The sequence below is a fragment of the Nerophis lumbriciformis genome, linkage group LG10, assembly GCF_033978685.3.
Source record: "Nerophis lumbriciformis linkage group LG10, RoL_Nlum_v2.1, whole genome shotgun sequence".
In the NCBI taxonomy this organism is placed as follows: Eukaryota; Metazoa; Chordata; class Actinopteri; order Syngnathiformes; family Syngnathidae; genus Nerophis; species Nerophis lumbriciformis.
This window is the reverse complement of record NC_084557.2, coordinates 41,177,163-41,198,612: the sequence shown is the minus strand read 5'-3', so window position 1 is coordinate 41,198,612 and position 21,450 is coordinate 41,177,163. Positions and strand designations below refer to the sequence as shown.

The 21,450-nt window shown below is 42.0% G+C and overlaps 1 protein-coding gene across 2 annotated transcripts in view; it reads right to left on the bottom strand.

The window, feature by feature from the left end:
• The window catches only part of nell2a (neural EGFL like 2a), a 389,930-nt gene that overhangs the window by 169,813 nt on the left and 198,667 nt on the right, over positions 1-21,450 (bottom strand). For both annotated transcript variants that reach the window (XM_061969587.2, XM_061969588.2), the window contains exon 13: positions 2,958-3,083. In XM_061969587.2, the coding sequence (XP_061825571.2) occupies positions 2,958-3,083 (126 nt within the window). The remainder of the gene's footprint in view (positions 1-2,957; positions 3,084-21,450) is intronic.

Genomic DNA, 21,450 nt, shown 5'->3' with positions numbered 1-21,450 from the left:
AACAGTCCGGGGGTCTCCGTTGTGGTATTTTAGGCTTCATAATGCACCACACATTTTCAATGGGAGACAGGTCTGGACTACAGGCAGGCCAGTCTAGTACCCGCACTCTTTTACTATGAAGCCACGTTGATGTAACACGTGGCTTGGCATCGTCTTGCTGAAATAAGCAGGGGCGTCCATGGTAACGTTGCTTGGATGGCGACATATGTTGCTCCAAAACCTGTATGTACCTTTCAGCATTAATGGTGCCTTCACAGATGTGTAAGTTACCCATGTCTTGGGCACTAATACACCCCCATACCATCACAGATGCTGGCTTTTCAACTTTGCGCCTATAACAATCCGGATGGTTCTTTTCCTCTTTGGTCCGGAGGACACGACGTCCACAGTTTCCAAAAACAATTTGAAATGTGGACTCGTCAGACCAAAGAACACTTTTCCACTTTGTATCAGTCCATCTTAGATGAGCTCAGGCCCAGCGAAGCCGACGGCGTTTCCGGGTGTTGTTGATAAACGGTTTTCGCCTTGCATAGGAGAGTTTTAACTTGCACTTACAGATGTAGCGACCAACTGTAGTTACTGACAGTGGGTTTCTGAAGTGTTCCTGAGCCCATGTGGTGATATCCTTTACACACTGATGTTGCTTGTTGATGCAGTACAGCCTGAGGGATCGAAGGTCACGGGCTTAGCTGCTTACGTGCAGTAATTTCTCCAGATTCTCTGAACCCTTTGATGATATTACGGACCGTGGATGGTGAAATCCCTAAATTCCTTGCAATAGCTGGTTGAGAAAGGTTTTTCTTAAACTGTTCAACAATTTGCTCACGCATTTGTTGACAAAGTGGTGACCCTCGCCCCATCCTTGTTTGTGAATGACTGAGCATTTCATAGAATCTACTTTTATACCCAATCATGGCACCCACCTGTTCCCAATTTGCTTGTTCACCTGTGGGATGTTCCAAATAAGTGTTTGATGAGCATTCCTCAACTTTATCAGTATTTATTGCCACCTTTCCCAACTTCTTTGTCACGTGTTGCTGGCATCAAATTCTAAAGTTAATGATTATTTGCAAAAAAAAAATGTTTATCAGTTTGAACATCAAATATGTTGTCTTTGTAGCATATTCAACTGAATATGGGTTGAAAATGATTTGCAAATCATTGTATTCCGTTTATATTTACATCTAACACAATTTCCCAACTCATATGGAAACAGGGTTTGTAAAAGAAGGAGGCCTGCAATCTTTTGGCAGAGCGTGCTGGAGACTGTGCAAGAGTACAGTGTGTCCAGGCGTGTCTCCTCAATTGAGTCCAAATTGAATTCTGTCTCTGTTTAATTCTTTGCCTCTTGTCTTGTTTAATAGATGTCATCAGTGTTTGAACCTGACAATATTAATAAAAAAAAGTACAAAATCATGCTGATTATCAAAGATGTTAGATGAGTGATAGATAGTTGTAGCTCAATTAAAGCTGTTGTTATTCTGGAAATTCATGGTGTTGCTCGAGGTAATATCATTTATATGGTGCAGGGATACCCATGATTTCAGTCAATTCAATTTCTGACCTGGGTATTTGTCAAATCCTAGCAGTGACGTGCGGTCACTGGAGGAGAAAGAAAAAGAAAAAAAATGTAAAAAGAAAAAAAAAAGGAAAAAGAAAAAAAATAAATTAAATTGTTATATGTATTCAGTGATTATACTATAAAGTTATTTTCCATTTACTTCACCAGTTTTAGATTATTTTTATTCAAAATCGCTGAATTTTCACATTTGCCGTTCAAATACTGAGAAGAGACGGTGCGGTGATCAGCAGCCAGTTGAGGCACGTCACTCAGTTGTGCCTCAACATGGATTGCGCAATGACTCGGCTAACTGCTGGCCTGCTGTGCAGTGAGACCGTGTTGCTATATAAATTATATTATACATTTCCATAGTTTAGTTAGCTGAGGTATATAATGTACAGTGTATTTTGTCAACAACTGTGTGTAACGTATTTCTTGTGCTGAGCAATCATAAAACTGCTGCGAAGACGCACTGTGTGAGGCTCGCAGTAATCCCGCCTCCTGGTGGTTAATGCACCCCCGCCGCAGAATGCACCCCCCGACGGGAGCGCCACACCAACCAAAGCCCACACCCAAACCCTCCACGTGCAAGACCAAATCCACCCAAAAAAAAGTCACTTAACAAGAAGCCAAAAAGTGCAAAAACAACAATGCTCGCGCCGGGGGAGCCGTGAACGACTGCAGGGACACAACATTAGGTACACCTGCAGACTGCAGCACGGATTTCATATTTCATTCATTCACAACTCCTCCAACACGAACACCACTGTTCCCGCACTTATAAGTAAAGGTAAGACCATAATAACCTTTTTTTTTAATTAAATGTGCTTTTTTGTGTGCTACAGTTTATATGTGTAAAGTTAAAGTTAAGTTAAAGTACCAATGATTGTCACACACACACTAGGTGTAATGAAATTTGTCCTCTGCATTTGACCCATCCCCTTGTGTTCACCCCCTGGGAGGTGAGGGGAGCAGTGGGCAGCAGCGGCGCCGCGCCCGGGAATAATTGTTGGTGATTTAACCCCCAATTCCAACCCTTGATGCTGAGTGCCAAGCAGGGAAGAATGCTGGTATGAGCTTTTAAACATAACCCGTTAACTGCTGCCAATCAAATGGTGAATAAGATACTCTTTAGGGTTCATATGTTTGTAAATCTGACTGTGATGAAGTCAGTGCCACACCAGCCATCAACCTCACCGCACGTCACTGAATCCTAGTTACGGCCCTGTTGACAAATGTCACTGGACCAACCTTCTGTTTCTTCTAGTACGAGCTGTAAACACGCTAAGCTTTTTGGTTTGTGGTAAAAGCTTGCTTCACTCGTAAGAAAACACGCAAAAAAAATTGACAGTGAGGTCTCGTACTGACTTTCCAGCGCTGCCATTAGGCAACTCACCTGTGCAGGAGTAGTCATCGATCCGGATGTAGCCTGTATGGCAAATGCACATGAAGGAGCCGGGGGTGTTAACACACATGGTGTTCTCCCTGCAGTAGTGCTTCCCCTCTGCGCACTCATCGATATCTAAAGGGCAAAGAAATAGGAGACCTGCTGAGACATGGATGGTATTCCTCTAATTATTTATTAATATTATCATGATTTGCTCTTATTAAACCAGGAAAAAAATCCCCATTGAGATTAAGACCATTTTTTTCCCAAGCGAGTCAACCTGCGTAAGAGGCAGCAGCAGGTAGAACACCAAGTTACGTCAGACACCGTGACATCAAACACAGATTATTACCATTCAAACAATTCAAACCAAATGCAAGTAAATGAGGTTTTAAAGTTATTCAAGAATCTCAACTCAGTCAATTCCCAGTGCCTTTGCAACATATTCCAAGCATAATGTGCAGAAAACATAAGAGCCCAGATAGCAAGGGCACCTGAGGTTATTCCTGCTTTGTTGCACTATCACATTCAACACAGCGCTAATCACATCACACATGGGCCTGTCAACTGACTGAGAATGAATCCAAATATTGAGTGGCGGATCGCAACCTCGCTAAGACTTTCAGGTCACATATCTTCATTCCCATCAATAGTATATGAGGCCGGAACCTTAAGTTCAGGGCTGTTGATTGATTTAACTTCTACTTTATTTTGTCACATTTAACTAAGCAGAAAAACATTACACCCTTTTCCAGACTGTTTTCAACAAACAGAAGCCTATGAGGGTGCTACTGATGATTTTGAGTACTTGCACCAACACATGGATCATTTGGACTTAAGCTACCATATTTTCCGGACCATAGAGTGCACCGGATTATTGGGCGCATTGCCGATGAATGGTCTATGTCAGGTTCAAACACTGATGACATCTATTAAACGAGACAAGAAGCAAGGAATTAAACAGAGACAGGATTCAATTTGGCTCAATTTGAGGAGAGACGAGTCGACTGTACTCTCTGTACAGTCTTCCACCACGCTGTGGCGAAAGATTGTACGCCACCTCTTTTTATTTGGACTTTCCCTGTTTACAAAACAACAGCTGTTTCTAAAGGAATGGTGGATATGTAAACAACCATTGTTTTCGGTCACATTAACGCAAAAGAAAAAGATCCCTCGGGCTTGGATTGATTGATTGATTGAGACTTTTATTAGTAGGTTGCACAGTGAAGTACATCTTCCGTACAATTGACCACTAAATGGTAACACCCGAATACGTTTTTCAACTTGTTTAAGTCGGGGTCCACTTAAATTGATTCATGATACAGATATATACTATCATATATACTATCATCATAATACAGTCATCACACAAGATAATCATTAGGGTGTATACATTGAATTATTTACATTATTTACAATTCGGGGTGTGGAGGGGGGGGGCGTTAGCTTTGGTTGTTATCATCAGTCATCAACAATTGAGAACAGAGAAATGGACATTGAAACAGTGTAGGTCTGACTTGGTAGGATATGTACAGAAAGTAGTGGACATAGAGAGAGAGAGAGAGAGAGATCAGAAGGCATAAGGAAAGTATCTACATTTGATTGTTTACATTTGATTATTAACAATCCGGGGAGGGTGTTAGTTTAGGGTTGAAGTTGCCTGGAGGTGTACTTTTATTGCGGTTTTGAAGGAGGATAGAGATGCCCTTTCTTTTATACCTGTTGGGAGCGCATTCCACATTTATGTGGCATAGAAAGAGAATGAGTTAAGACCTTTGTTAGATCGGAATCTGGGTTTAACGTGGTTAGTGGAGCTCCCCTTGGTGTTGTGGTTATGGCGGTCATTTACGTTAAGGAAGTAGTTTGACATGTACTTCGGTATCAGGGAGGTGTAGCGGATTTTATAGACTAGGCTCAGTGCAAGTTGTTTTACTCTGTCCTCCACCCTGAGCCTGGACTGGTCCTGGATCGAGCTTGGGCATGTCTTGGATGACAATAGATAACCCCTCCCGTCTCCTCCCATCGTACACAGTGGAATTTTCCAAGCCTTTGGCTTGGTGCAACAAAGACAGCTTTCGTCTGTTCACTGGGAACTCAGAAACGGAAAGTTTGTTGATAATTTACATACAATTTTTCTGACAGTCTATTTTTGATCTTTTTTCATATATTAGGCGCACCAGATTATAGGGCGCATTAAAGGAGTCTTTTTTTTTTTTTTCTAAATGTAAAACACTTCCTTGTGGTCTACATAACATGTAATGGTGGTTCTTTGGTCAAAATGTTGCATATTTGATGTTTTACAGATCATCTTTAAGTCGCTTTCTGACAGTCGCTTCCGGATGCGTCGTTTTGTGGGCGGTCTTATTTACGTGGCTCACCTTCGGCAGCGTCTTCTCCCTGTCATCTTTGTTGTAGCGGTGTAGCGTGCAAGGACGGGAGTGGTAGAAGTGTCAAAAGATAGAGCTAACTGTTTTAATGACATTCACACTTTACTTCAATCAATAACGGAGGAGTATCTTCTCATTCGGAAACAACAACACAGGAAATGTGTCCCGTGAAAAAACCTCCGACCGGAACTCTAATAGAGTAACTAAAGTTCCATGGGTGAATAATGTAAACTCACTACACCGGTATGTTTTAGCGCTTTCATGGTGAGTTTACTGACAGATATAAGTAGGAACTTTAGACTACTTTATATTAGAAATGGCAACAGCGGAGAATGAATGTCACATAACAAGAAGATAGAGAAAAAGAAGAAGCGTATTGACTATGGCAGATGCGCGCAATTTTTCAGGATTTATGCAGATCCCAAATACAGATCAGCAGGTACCAGAAGGTAAGAAAAGTCGCTTTTGCATAATATTGCGAAACAAAACGCCAGATAATATGTCTTACCTTATACACACAAAAATGATTCCCAGGCGCGGCAACCGCTGCTGCCCACTGCTCCCCTCACCTCCCAGGGGGTGATCAAGGGTGATGGGTCAAATGCAGAGAATAATCTCGCCACACCTAGAGTGTGTGTGTGACAATCATTGGTACTTTAACTTTTTAACTTTATAATAGTACTCCTATGTTTAATGCGCCTACAATCCTTCAGGCGGTGCGGCTTCATAGCTTACCAAAGTCGATAGATTTTTGAGTATGTAATGTTCTATATTTTCAATGGAACATTTAAAATGTTGGTGTTGTTTACTTGAGACCCCTCATAGTGCAGTCTACGCGTATATCTTATGTTTGACTGCCATCTACTGGTCACACTTATCATTACACCATGTACCAAATAAAATTGCTTCGAGGTGGGTAAACTCAACCAAACGTATTCCTTACATTAGGCGCCCCGGGTTATAAGGCGCACTGTCGAGCATCGAGAAAAAAAAAGATTTTAGGTGCGCCTTATAGTCCGGAAAATACGGTATATACTTACGTCATGTATATAAAACCCTAACGGAGGTGTTTGGATGTTTTTGAAGGGCTTTATAGGCGGAATTGCGCGGCTTCTATTAGCTTAATTGTAAGCACACTTTTGATTGCATTTATTCAAGATTTAGAATGCAAAAAACATAAAAACAACATCAATCGGCATGTCTCTCATAATGATTGTGAACAATACGCAACATTCCATAAAAAGTGCAGTTCCCCTTTAAGGGGTTGATTGAATTCAATTGATTTATTTTGATGCCCGCTATATCTCCTATATAAAAAAACTTGCAACAATAATTTCTTGCTTCTGGATCATTTTGGCCCAAGCGAGGCGCCTGCCTGTGGCATAAAAATAGGTTATGTTGTTTAGATCACACTTCTTTATAGCCCAGAAAGGGTGATACAGATTCTAGCCGTGTGTTGCATGTTCCACAACATTGGAGCATAGTGCAAGAATGTGTAGGAAGATGATAGTGTCTCCTTGGGACATTCGGTAGTACGTATTCCGACAAGTTGGGACACTTTCATAGTCAATTTAAACCCGGAAATTGCGAGAACGACATGACACGCACGGGTCCACCCCTCTTTTCTTCGCGAGGAATATGAGACATTCTTCACTTAATGAGAATAAATGAACATCCCAGCAGTCGGCATCCTAATGACAGCAGACATTGCACAGTAAGTGATGTTTTGTTATGTTTGTTGGCTCTCCTAAATTCTGCAGTGAGTAGTAATCAGCAAACGTGATGAGTTTTTGAAATTAATGCTTAAAATGAGTAAAATACATAAATATTAAATGTTATTATAAATGTTACTACATGACATACATACTTACATCATGTAAATAAAACCTGAATGGAGGTGTTTGGATGTTTTTAAAGGGGTTTTATAGGCAGATTTGAGCTGCTACTGTAGGCTCCATTTTAAGCAGACTTTTGATTGCATTTGTCTAACATTCAGAATGCATTAAAAGAAATACACCCATCGTCATGTCTTTCATATTGATTTAAACGATAGGCAAAATTCCCAAAAATTTGCAGTTCCCCTTTTACAGTAGTATTACCAGTATCAACGTTTAAACTTTTTTCTCATTTTTTGTATTTAGATGATGGTTTAATTGTAATTTCGGACACTCCTGAAATAAAAGCTTTATTCATCGTCTCATGAAAAGTGAATCTGATAGACTTTTTCATAGGACTGGGCGATATGGCTGAAAACTATCACAATATATTGACTGATATCCATCCATCCATCCATCTTCTTCCGCTTATCCGAGGTCGGGTCGCGGGGGCAGCAGCCTAAGCAGGGAAGCCCAGACTTCCCTCTCCCCAGCCACTTTGTCCAGCTCTTCCTGTGGGACCCCGAGGCGTTCCCAGGCCAGCCGGGAGACACAGTCTTCCCGACGTGTCCTGGGTCTTCCCCGCGGCCTCCTATCTGTCGGACGTGCCCTAAACACCTCCCTAGGGAGGCGTTCGGGTGGCATCCTGACCAGATGCCCGAACCACCTCATCTGGCTCCTCACGATGTGGAGGAGCAGCGGCTTTACTTTGAGCTCCCCCCTGATGACAGAGCTTCTCACCCTATCTCTAAGGGAGAGCCCCGCCACCCGGCGGAGGAAACTCATTTCGGCCGCTTGTACCCGTGATCTTGTCCTTTCGGTCATAACCCAAAGCTCTTGACCATAGGTGAGGATGGGAACGTAGATCGACCGGTAAATTGAGAGCTTTGCCTTCCGGCTCAGCTCCTTCTTCACCACAACAGATCAATACAGCGTCCGCATTCCTGAAGACGCCGCACCGATCCGCCTGTCGATCTCACGATCCACTCTTCCCTCACTCGTGAACAAGATATCGATAATTTATTGTTATAATGAAGGCAACACATGAATTAAGTGTCTCTATTAGCTATATTAGCCTGCTATTAAAATGACAATGTGTTGTTGACAGAAATGTAGAAATGTAATATTTATTCTACACATTTTTACAACATTAAAAACCATTCGTAAATCAGAGGCTACTCAGAAGGTGAGATAACTCCTGGAAATTACTGGCTTTTAATGGCCAAAGGTATAGATGTGTGTGTCCAAGCCAAAGGAAACGGCAGGCTGTCTTTTTTTAATAGATGTATTACAATCTTTGGCAAACTAGGTAATGTTTACTGTGGTCTGGAACAACTATCTGAAATGTGTCATGAGACACACAAAACTAAATTATATACATACAAGTATAAAGAATATTAAATGAGCTCAAATGTACCTACAATTGAGGCATAATGATGCAATATGTACATACAGCTAGCCTAAATAGCATGTTAGCATTGATTAGCTTGCAGTCATTTTTGATTGATTGAAACTTTTATTAGTAGATTGCACAGTGAAGTACATATTCTGTACAATTGACCACTAAATGGTAACACCCGAATAAGTTTTTCAACTTGTTTAAGTCGTTGATTCATGATACGGATATAAACTATCAAATATATACTAACATCATAATAGAGTCATCACACAAATAATCATCAGAGTATATACATTGAATTATTTACATTATTTACACATGCACTGACAAAATATGCCTGATTAGCACTCCAACAAGTCAATAACATCAACAAAGCGCACCTTTGTGCATTCACGCACAGTATAAAACTTTTGGTGGACATAATGAGACAAAGAAGGAATGGAAGATGTAAACAAACTGTTGAGTCACAGTCCACACTATGGTGAGTTCAAGAACCGTTGAAGTTAGTAGGACAAAACGATGTTCACCAAATAGTGTCATCAGTGAAGCATACACACAAACATATTAAACTGTGGGCTTTCTAACAATTGGGAAGGTTTGTGTTATGTTTGTCTTCAAACACAAAACATACAAAAACCCCAAAAAATGTTTCCCCCATCCATTCCATTTGGAATCCTTTTTTAAAAATGCTCCAGGGAGCCACTAGGGCAGCACTAAAGAGCCACATGCTCTTTAGCCGCGGGTTGCTGACCCCCGGCTTAAACCAAAGTTGAGATGCTCTGTTCTTTTGGGCCTTTCGCAATTTCAATTGGTCCATGCGGCTATAAGCATACGATTTATTAGTTTGTCCTTCTCGCTTTCACAAATCCATTTTTGGAACTATGATAGCTGTTGCTAGGACAACGGCTATTCCTGGGTTTTAAAACAGCTTGCTTTAACATCTGATGGAGGATCCGCAGCCCTGCTGGGCTATCTAAATTAATCGCAACAGTGTGATGCAATCGAATGCAATTAGATGCAAGTAAGAATCGAAGAAACAAACATGGATGCGTATCATCCTCGAGGGTCCTGTCCGTGTCAATAGTGGGAAAACCTTGCAAGAGAGAATCTCTACGCACTCCTTTGCTTAATACTAATCATTACCAATCTATTCACTCCTGGATTCTTGCTGGAGTGCACAGAGACATTCACACCTGAATACGTTCCGTGTCAAATGCATTTGGGAACAAGCCCTTGAAATTGAATTTCAATAGATTTGCATTGGAATCCTCGGACGTCCTTGCTTCTAAAATCTCATCACCTGCCCACAACTGCCATTCACATTTCCTCATTTCACAATTTCATCAATACAAGCCGCCTGCTTCTGCTGAAAGGCCTCAGCAATGAATTCTGCTTGCAGACAAAGGGCAACCACCTATCAAGGTACACATGTCCTTTGCTAAATGAATGGCGGCTAAGTGAACTCTTGTCATTGGCCATTAAGGAAAGCATTATGTTTCAGTCAGAAAAGGAAGTACTGTGAAGGACAAAACCACAAGACTATAGAGACAAGTTGAGGGTAAGAAAGTTACCAGAGATAAAAATGGACAAGAGCGTGTGCTAAAGAAAAGGGTAAAGCCGCGTATCTAAAACTGTGGATGTTCGATTAAGAGCCCTGTCACTGGCCTGAAGGGAATCTTACAGTCGGGGGACGATGAACTTCTGGGAAGGGCCAAATCACAAGACGAGAGGGAAAGGTTGGCGAGCGCTTGATAAAACGTTTTGAGAGAGTTTCCTATAAAGAAAGGGGGAAAGTTTCTGAGCACCTTGTCACTGGCCTTAAAGGCCTACTGAAACCCACTACTACCGACCACGCAGTCTGATAGTTTATATATCAATGATGAAATCTTAACATTGCAACACATGCCAATACGGCCGGGTTAGCTTACCAGAGTGCAATTTTAAATTTTGCGCGAAATATCCTGCTGAAAACGTCTCGGTATGATGACGTCAGCGCGTGACGTCACGGATTGTAGAGGACATTTTGGGACAGCATGATGACCAGCTATTAAGTCGTCTGTTTTCATCGCAAAATTTCACAGTATTCTGGACATCTGTGTTGGTGAATCTTTTGCAATTTGTTCAATGAACAATGGAGACAGCAAAGAAAAAGCTGTAGGTGGGAAGCGGTGTATTGCGGCCGACTGCAGCAACACAAACGCAGCCCGTGTTTCATTGTTTACATTCCCGGAAGATGACAGTCAAGCTTTACCATTGGCCTCTGGAGAACTGGGACAACAGAGACTCTTACCAGGAGGACTTTGAGTTGGATGCGCAGACGCGGTACCGTGAGTACGCATGCAGCTGCGGCTTCCAAACATTTGATCGCTTGCCCGTACGTGCGTGCCGCTATGTGCATGTCACGTACGTAACTGGGGACTTTGGGGAAATATATGTGCTGTATGAACTTTGGGGAGGTGAACGGTACTTTGGGCTGTGGGATTGAGTGTGTTGTGCAGGTGTTTGAGTTGTATTGGCGGGTTATATGGACGGGAGGGGGGAGGTGTTTGTTATGCGGGATTAATTTGTGGCATATTAAATATAAGCCTGGTTGTGTTGTGGCTAATAGAGTATATATATGCCTTGTGTTTATTTACTGTTTTAGTCATTCCCAGCTGAATATCAGGTCCCACCCGCCTCTCACAGCATCTTCCCTATCTGAATCGCTCCCACTGCCCTCTAGTCCTTCACTCTCACTTTCCTCATCCACGAATCTTTCATCCTCGCTCAAATTAATGGGGAAATCGTCGCTTTTTCGGTCCGAATCGCTCTCGCTGCTGGTGGCCATAATTGTAAACAATGTGCAGATGTGAGGAGTTCCACAACCTGTGACGTCACGCGCATATCGTCTGCTACTTCCGGTACAGGCAAGGCTTTTTTATCAGCGACCAAAAGTTGCGAACTTTATCGTCGATGTTCTCTACTAAATCCTTACAGCAAAAATATGGCAATATCGCAAAATGATCAAGTATGACACATAGAATGGACCTGCTATCCCCGTTTGAATAAGAAAATCGCATTTCAGTAGGCCTTTAAGGAAAGTCAAGGTTTAAGAAGGCTTGAGGTGTTAAGGACAGGGAAGAAGAAAAAATGCAAGACCAAAAGGACAAGTTGATAAAAGAAAACAGTGAGAAACAAAGATATGTTGGATTGTTGGAGAGAAAAGGTAAAAGCTTGGACTGTAAGAACACTAATGTCCAATTGAGAACCCTGTCACTTGCCTTGAGGAAAGTTGGGAGTTTATAGAAATTGTTGAGTTACAAGAAAGGACAAAACTTCAGGACGAGAGGGACATGTTGAAGTTTCGAAAGTTGTTGAGTGAGAGATTAAATGGTACAAAAGAGATTTTCCAAAAAGTAAAGGGAAAAGCTATGGATTTAACAATAGAAGGAAAACAAACAACTCATTGGATCAACCTTGTCATTGGCCTTGAAAGAGGGTTTAGTGTTTAACTGGGGAGGAAGGACAGGGAAGGACATCATTGCAAGACCTGAGAGACAGTTGAGGCTGAGAAAGTTGGTTGGAGATAGTTTAAGGGGTTGAAAAGAGTTTGTCCGAAAGAAAAATCCAACCCTGTGAATTTACCATCAGGCGGAAGGAAAACAAATAACCAACATAGATTGGTCTTGGAGACATGATGATTGACAGAGTTTGAGGGGATGGAGAAACTACAGGCAAGGACACAATCTTCACCAAGAGCAGAAGGACAAATTGAGAGTAAAATAATAATAACGACAGATGGAGACGTAAGCGACCTTGTCCTACAGAGAAGGGCAAAGTGGGGATATAAGAAAACAATGACCAATCGAGAACCTTGTTACTGGCCTTAAGGCAATGCTTCTCAATTATTTTCTCTTACGCCGCGTCAACGAGAAATTCATATCGTGCCCACTCTCCACCATGACTACATGGTATAATTTTGTCTATAAAATTGTCATAAGTACACCTCTGCATAACATTGCATCTGTCATGATCTGATAGGTCATGTCTCACATTGTGTTTGTTGTGGTTCTCCTGTGCTTGAGTTTAGTTTTGCTCCCTTTGTTGACTATGTTAGCGTCTTAGTTATTGTATTTTTGCCTCGCCTCGTGGAATTAAAATTATAAAGCCAAGCGCTACATACGCTTATGTCATATTTCCTCGTCTTAGCATTCAGTGACTTTTGTTAGTCTGATTATCTCCGTCTCTTTTTTCATCCCTGTTAAATATTTTCCATGGTGTCTCTTAGGGGTTTGCTTACTGTACTTCACAGTTCATGCTCTATGCTGTGTGCATGCATGCTTGGTGTAAAACAAAACCCTACACAATAGAGCAGGGCTATTCAACTACATCATGAAGAGGGCTGCAGTTTCAAGAGCCCAATGTCTCAGGGGCCTGACATCAAAATGTGGATGTTTCCTCAAAAAGTGTCTCCGCAGGTTATATTAATCTAAGACTACATTTACTTAGTTGCAAAGTCAACACATCGGCTTTCACACTGCACTGTCCATAAATGAATTATACTGCCCTCGCTACTCGTTTCCAACGTGTGCAGTTAGTTAACATTATGAAGAAAAAGAAGCTCTAGTTTTTGTTGAGGATTGATGTTCCTTGTTTTGAATAAAGTTAAAGTTAAAGTTAAAGTACCAATGATTGTCACACACACACTAGGTGTGGCGAAATTATTCTCTGCATTTGACCCATCACCCTTGATCACCCCCTGGGAGGTGAGGGGAGCAGTGGGCAGCAGCGGTGGCTGCGCCCGGGAATCATTTTGGTGATTTAACCCCCAATTCCAACCCTTGATGCTGAGTGCCAAGCAGGGAGGTAATGGGTCCCATTTTTATAGTCTTTGGTATGACTCGGCCGGGATTTGAACTCCCAACCTACCGATCTCAGGACGGACACTCTAACCACTAGGCCACTGAGTAGGTAAAATAGTAAAATAGTTGCCTTCCTTAGTTTTATTTCTTTACACTTCTTCCTTCATTTCGGTTTGTAAGACTGAAAATATAAACATCAAATAAACAAAACAAAAGTACAAAATAACAGTCTATTTTACATTTTACGTACAAAACCGCAAAACCAGTGAAGTTGGCACGTTGTGTAAATGGTAAATACAAACAGAATACAATGATTTGCTAATCCTTTTCAATTTATATTCAATTGAATGGACTGCAAAGACAAGGTACTTAACGTTCGAACCGGAAAACTTTGTTATTTTTTGCAAATATTAGCTAATTTGGAATTTGATGCCTGCAAAATGTTTCAAAATAGCTGGCACAAGTGGCAAAAAAGACTGACAAGGTTGAGGAATGCTCATCAAACACTTATTTAGAAAATCCCACAGGTGAACAAGCTAATTGGGAACAGGTGGGTGCCATTATTGGGTATAAAAGCAGCTTCCATGAAACTCTCAGTCATTCACAAACAAGGATGGGGCGAGGGTCACGACTTTGTGAACAGATGCATGAACAAATTGTCGATGAGTTTAAGAACAACATTTCTCAGCCAGCTATTGCAAGGAATTTAAGGATTTCACCATCTATGGTCCGTAATATCATAAAAAGGTTCAGATAATCTGGAGAAATCACTGCACGTAACCAATGCCCGTGACCTTGGATCCCTCAGGCGGTACTGCATCAAAAAGCGACACCAGTGTGTAAAGGAGATCACCACAGGGGCTCAGGAACACTTCAGAAAACCACTGTCAGTAATTACAGTTTGTCTCTACATCTGTAAGTGCAAGTCACAACTCTACTAGGCAAAGCGAAAGCCATTTATCAACAACACCCAGAAACGCCGCCGGCTTCGCTGGGCTCGAGCTCATCTAATGGACTGATGCAAAGTGGAAAAGTGTTCTGTGGTCTGACGAGTCCACATTTCAAATTGTTTTTGGAAAACTGTGGACGTCGTGTCCTCCGGAACAAAGAGGAAAAGAACCATCCCGATTGTTCTAGGCGCAAAGTTCAGAAGCCAGCATCTGAGATGGTATGGGGGTGTATTAGTGCCCAATACATGGGTAACTTACACATCTGTGAAGGCGTCATTGATGCTAAAAGGTACATACAGGTTTTGGAGCAACATATGTTGTCATCCAAGCAACGTTATCATGGACGCCCCTGCTTATTCCAGCAAGACAATGCCAAGCCACGTGTTACAACAGTGTGGCTTCATAGTAAAAGAGTGCGGGTACTAGACTGGCCTGCCTGTAGTCCAGACTTGTCTCCCATTGAAAATGTGTGGCGCATTATGAAACCTAAAATACCACAAAAGAGACTGTTGAACAACTTAAGCTGTACATAAAGCAAGAATGGGAAATAATTCCACCTGAGAAGCTTCAGAAATTGGTCTCCTCAGTTCCCAAACATTTACTGAGTGTTGTTAAAAGGAAAGGCCATGTAACACAGTGGTAAAAATGCCCCTGTGACAACTTTTTTGCAATGTGCCATTAAATTCTAAATTAATGATTATTTGCAAAAAAAAATTAAGATTCTCAGTTTGAACATTACATTCCTTGTCTTTGCAGTATAATTAATTGAATATAAGTTAAAAAGGATTTGGTAATCATTGTATTATGTTTTTTATTTACGAATTACACAACGTGCCAACTTCACTGGTTTTGTACATAATGTACATTGAGTATTTTAAATGAATAAAATAGAAGGTTTCGTGTTAATATAGTCACACAAACTACTTAACACTATTAGTGTTGTCACACTCTACTGGTCAAATTTAGTACTACATGTATTAAATGAGTTTTGCTCCCCAAAGTTACTCTCAGACAAAAAACAACACGACCACGAATACAAAAGACATCACAAAGTCAGCAATTTCTATACAAAACAAACTAAATATTTGTATGCACAATATCTACGTACAAATGTTTGACCAAGGTTGGTGATGAAGTTTGCATGCTGGGATTTCTACCATTGTTGCTGCTTGTCTGGATCAATGTGTCCGTCGCTTAAAAGGTCCGCCAGGAAACAATGACTCGATCACTTGCCCGGAGTAGAACATTCATATTTTGTTGTACAGTCGTTGTTAAGTCAGATTTTTGCAATTTATTTATTTATTTTTTTCAGATTTGAACAAGCAGTTTTCTTCTACTCATCCCACGACTGCTTCACTGTGACACATACGCTGTTGCCCACATGTGCAGTTACACTTTATTCTAGTACAAACAGGTGTAATGTAAAAAGAAAATGTTGCAATATCGACTCTTTGTTTAAATAAAGCTTCCATGCAGGCAGCTTTTTTTACTTTAAAAAATGCATTGCTCAAAGAATTATCAAAATAAATGTTATGAATTGACTTATCTAAGGCTCTAATTACTTGACATAAAATATGTCACTTTAAAGAGGAAAATATTGCATATTTTGTGTGTTTGCCATATAAATAAAACGTTTTCTTTGACAAAAAGGCATAAAACAAGAAAATCAAAAAATAATAAAAAGGCATAACGTATTTTTTGGACTATAAGTCGCTCCGGAGCATAAGTCGCACCGGCCGAAAATGCATAATAAAGAAGGAAAAAAACATTTATAAGTCGCATTTTTGAAGGAAATTTCTTTGATAAAACCCAACACCAAGAACAGACATTTGAAAGGCAATTTAAAATAAATAAAGAATAGTGAACAACAGGCTGAATAAGTGTACGTTATATGAGGCATAAATAACCAACTGAGAACGTGCCTGGTATGTAAACGTAACATATAATGGTAAGAGTCATTCAAATAACTATAACATATAGAACATCCATCCATCCATCCATCCATCCATCCATCCATCCATCTTCTTCCGCTTATCCGAGGTCGGGTTGCGGGGGCAGCAGCCTAAGCAGGGAAGCCCAGACTTCCCTCTCCCCAGCCACTTCGTCCAGCTCTTCCCGGGGGATCCCGAGGCGTTCCCAGGCCAGCCGGGAGACAAAGTCTTCCCAACGTGTCCTGGGTCTTCCCTGTGGCCTTCTTCCAGTCGGAGGTGCCCTAAACACCTCCCGAGGGAGGCGTTCGGGTGGCATCCTGACCAGATGCCCGAACCACCTCATCTAGCTCCTCTCGATGTGGAGGAGCAGCGGCTTTACTTTGAGTTCCCCCCGGATGACAGAGCTTCTCACCCTCTGTAAGGGAGAGCCCCGCCACCCGACGGAGGAAACTCATTTCGGCCGCTTGTACCCGTGATCTTGTCCTTTCGGTCATAACCCAAAGCTCATGACCATAGGTGAGGTTGGGAACGGAGATCGACCGGTAAATTGAGAGCTTTGCCTTCTGGCTCAGCTCCTTCTTCACCACAACGGATCGATACAGCGTCCGCATTGCTGAAGATGCTGCACCGATCCGCCTGTCGATCTCACGATCCACTCTTCCCTCACTCGTGAACAAGACTCCGAGGTACTTGAACTCCTCCACTTGGGGCAAGATCTCCTCCCCAACCCGGAGATGGCACTCCACCCTTTTCCGGGCGAGAACCATGGACTCGGACTTGGAGGTGCTGATTCTCATCCCAGTCGCTTCACACTCGGCTGCGAACCGATCCAGTGAGAGCTGAAGATCCTGGCCAGATGAAGCCATCAGGACCACTTCATCTACAAAAAGCAGAGACCTAATCCTGTAGCCACCAAACCGGATCCCCTCAACGCCTTGACTGCGCCTAGAAATTCTGTCCATAAAAGTTATGAACAGAATGGGTGACAAAGGGCAGCCTTGACGAAGTCCAACTCTCACTGGAAACGTGTCCGACTTACTGCCGGCAATGCGGACCAAGCTCTGACACTGATCATACAGGGAGCGGACCGCCACAATCAGACAGTCCAATACCCCATACTCTCTGAGCACTCCCCACAAGACTTCCCGAGGGACACGGTCGAATGCCTTCTCCAAGTCCACAAAGCACATGTAGACTGGTTGGGCAAACTCCCATGCAACCTCAAGGACTCGGCCGAGAGTATAGAGCTGGTCCACAGTTCCATGACCAGGACGAAAACCACACTGTTCCTCCTGAATCCGAGGTTCGACTATCCGGCGTAGCCTCCTCTCCAGTACACCTGAATAGACCTTACCGGGAAGGCTGGGAACATGCTATACGTTTACCAAACAATTTGTCACTCCTAATCGCTAAATCCCATGAAATCTTATACGTCTAGTCTCTTACGTGAATGAGATAAATAATATTATTTGATATTTTACGCTAATGTGTTAATAATTTCACACATAAGTCGCTCCTGAGTATAAGTCGCACCCCCGGCCAAATTATGAAAAAAACTGCGACTTATAGTCAGAAAAATACGGTAATTGACATACACTGAAGATCTGAAGTGGATCTGGAGTTTTAAACGTTTCAATTAAAAATAATATATATTGATATATGACTTGTTTTTAACACTTATGAGTGGGTATCTTTTAGATCCCCAATCATTTTAGTGGGATTTTGTTTAACTGTCATTACAGCAAAAATAATAATGAACCAAAAAGCAATGCTGCTATGAATTATTTACATATTTAAGGCTCCAATTACTTAACAACATGTATTCCACTTTGAACATTTTTTGAGGGGAAATAAAGTCAAAGTTAAAGTACCACTGATAGTCACACACACACGAGGTGTGGTAAAATTACCCTCTGCATTTGACCCATCCCCTTGTTCCACCCCCTGGGAGGTGAGGGGAGCAGTGAGCAGCAGCGGTGGCTGCGCTCGGGAATCATTTTGGTGATTTAACCCCCAATTCCAACCCTTGATGCTGAGTGCCAAGCAGGGAGGTAATGGGTCCCATTTTTATAGTCTTTGGAATGACTCTGCCGGGGTTTGAACTCACAACCTACCGATCTCAGGGCGGACACTCTAACCACAAGGCCACTGAGTAGGGAAATAATGCATATTTTGCTTTTTTTGCCACAAAAACACAGGGTTTTCCTTGATGGAAAGGGCATATACAACACAATGTTAAACTTTATGTGGACGGATAGATCTGAAGTGGATGCAGATATATTTCAGCATCGAAAATAGAAATAAAAATATTAATATATACCGTATTTTCCGGACCATAGGGCGCACCGGATTATAAGGCGCACTGCCGATGAATGGTCAATTTTTGTTCTTTTTTCATATATTAGGCGCACCGGATTACAGGGCGCGTTAAAGGAGTCATATTTTATTTATTTTTTTGTAAATGTAAAACACTTCCTTGTGGTCTACATAATAAGTAATGGTAGTTATTTGGTCAAAATGTTGCATAGATGATGTTTTACAGATCATCTTCAAGCCGCTTTCTGACAGTCGCTTCCGGAAGCACCGTTTTGTGGGCGGTCTTTATTACGTGGCTCACCTTCGACAGCGTCTTCTCCCCGTCATCATTGTTGTAGCGGTGTAGCGTGCAAGGACGGGAGTGGAAGAAGTGTCAAAAGATGGAGCTAACTGTTTTAATGACATTCAGACTTTACTTCAATCAATAACGGAGCATCATCTCCTCATCCGGAAACAACAACACAGGAAATGTGTCCCGTGAAAAAATGTCCAACCAGAGCTCTAATAACTAAAGTTCCTTGAGTGAATAATATAACTCACTACACCGGTATGTTTTACCGCTTTCATGGCGAGTTTACTGACAGATTTAAGTAAGAACTTTACGCTACTTTATATTAGAAATGGCAACAGCGTAGGATGAATGTCACATAACAAGAAGATAGAGAAAAAGAAGAAGCTTATCCACTACAGTGTCGGCACGGACTACAAAGGCGGACGCGCGCAATTTTTCAGGACTTAGAGATCCTAAATACAGACCAGCAGGTACCAGAAGGTAAGAAACGTTACTTTTGCATAATATTGCGAAATAAATCGCCAGATAATATGTTTTAACTCATACACACACCATAATAATACTCCTATGTTTAATGCGGCGACAATCCTTCAAGCGAGGCGGCTTCATAGCTTACCAAAGTCGTACTAAAACATGTTTGATCAATTTTTGAGTGCCATGTGTAAGGTTCTATAATTTCAATGGAATGTTTAAAATGTTGGTGTTGTTTACTTGAGACATATTGCCATCATAGCAAAGGCTATTAAAACATGGGACCCATTACCTCCCTGCTGGGCACTCAGCATCAAGGGTTGCAATTGGGGGTTAAATCACCAAAAATGATTCCTGGGCGCGGCCACCGCTGCTGCCCACTGCTCCCCTCACCTCCCAGGGGGTGATCAAGGGTGATGGGTCAAATGCAGAGAATAATTTCACCACACTTAGTGTGTGTGTGACAATCATTGGTACTTTAACTATAACATAGTACAGCCTACACTTAACACTTATGTTTGACTGCCATCTACTGGTCACACTTATCATTAAGCCCATGTACCAAATAAAATAGCTTCGAGGTGGTTAAGCTCAACCAAACGTTTTTCTTACATTAGGCGCACCGGGTTATAAGGCGCAATGTCGAGTTTTTTGGGAAAAAAACGATTTTAAGTGCGCCTTATAGTCCGGAAAATACGGTAACTTGATTTTAAAGGTCTACTGAAACCCACTACTACCGACCACGCAGTCTGATAGTTTATATATCAATGATGAAATCTTAACATTGCAACACATGCCAATACGGCCGGGTTAGCTTACTAAAGTGCAATTTTAAATTTTGCGCAAAATATCCTGCTGAAAACGTCTCGGTATGATGACGCCGGCACGTGACGTCACGGATTGTAGAGGACATTTTGGGACAGCATGGTGGCCAGCTATTAAGTCGTCTGTTTTCATTGCAAAATTCAACAGTATTCTGGACATCTGTGTCGGTGAATCTTTTGCAATTTGTTCAATGAACAATGGAGACAGCAAAGAAGAAAGCTGTAGGTGGGAAGCGGTGTATTGCGGGCGGCTGCAGCAACACAAACACAGCCGGTGTTTCATTGTTTACATTCCCGAAAGATGACAGTCAAGCTTTACCATTGGTCTGTGGAGAACTGGGACAACAGAGACTCTTACCAGGAGGACTTTGAGTTGGATGCGCAGACGCGGTACCGTGAGAAGGCATGCAGCTGCGGCTTCCAAACATTTGATCGCTTGCCCGTACGTGCGTGCCGCTATGTGCATGTCACGTACGTAACTTTGGGGAAATATATGTGCTGTATGAACTTTGGGGAGGTGAACGGTACTTTGGGCTGAGGGATTGAGTGTGTTGTGCAGGTGTTTGAGTTGTATTGTCGGGTTATATGGACGGGAGAGGTGTTTGTTATGCGGGATTAATTTGTGGCATATTAAATATAAGCCTGGTTGTGTTGTGGCTAATAGAGTATATATATGTCTTGTGTTTATTTACTGTTTTAGTCATTCCCAGCTGAATATCAGGTCCCACCCGCCTCTCACAGCATCTTCCCTATCTGAATCGCTCCCACTGCCCTCTAGTCCTTCACTCTCACTTTCCTCATCCACGAATCTTCCATCCTCGCTCAAATTAATGGGGAAATCCTCGCTTTCTCGGTCCGAATCGCTCTCGCTGCTGGTGGCCATGATTGTAAACAATGTGCAGATGTGAGGAGCTCCACAACCTGTGACGTCACGCTACTCGTCTGCTACTTCCGGTACAGGCAAGGCTTTTTTATCAGCGACCAAAAGTTGCAAACTTTATCGTCGATGTTCTTTACTAAATCCTTTCAGCAAAAATATGGCAATATCGCGAAATGATCAAGTATGACACATAGAATGGACCTGCTATCCCCGTTTAAATAGGAAAATCGCATTTCAGTAGGCCTTTAACACTTTAAGGTGTAAGACCCTTTTGGGTCCCCGGGACCTTTAACATTCAACACAATTGAGGGGAGCCTTAATGATTATCATAAATGGT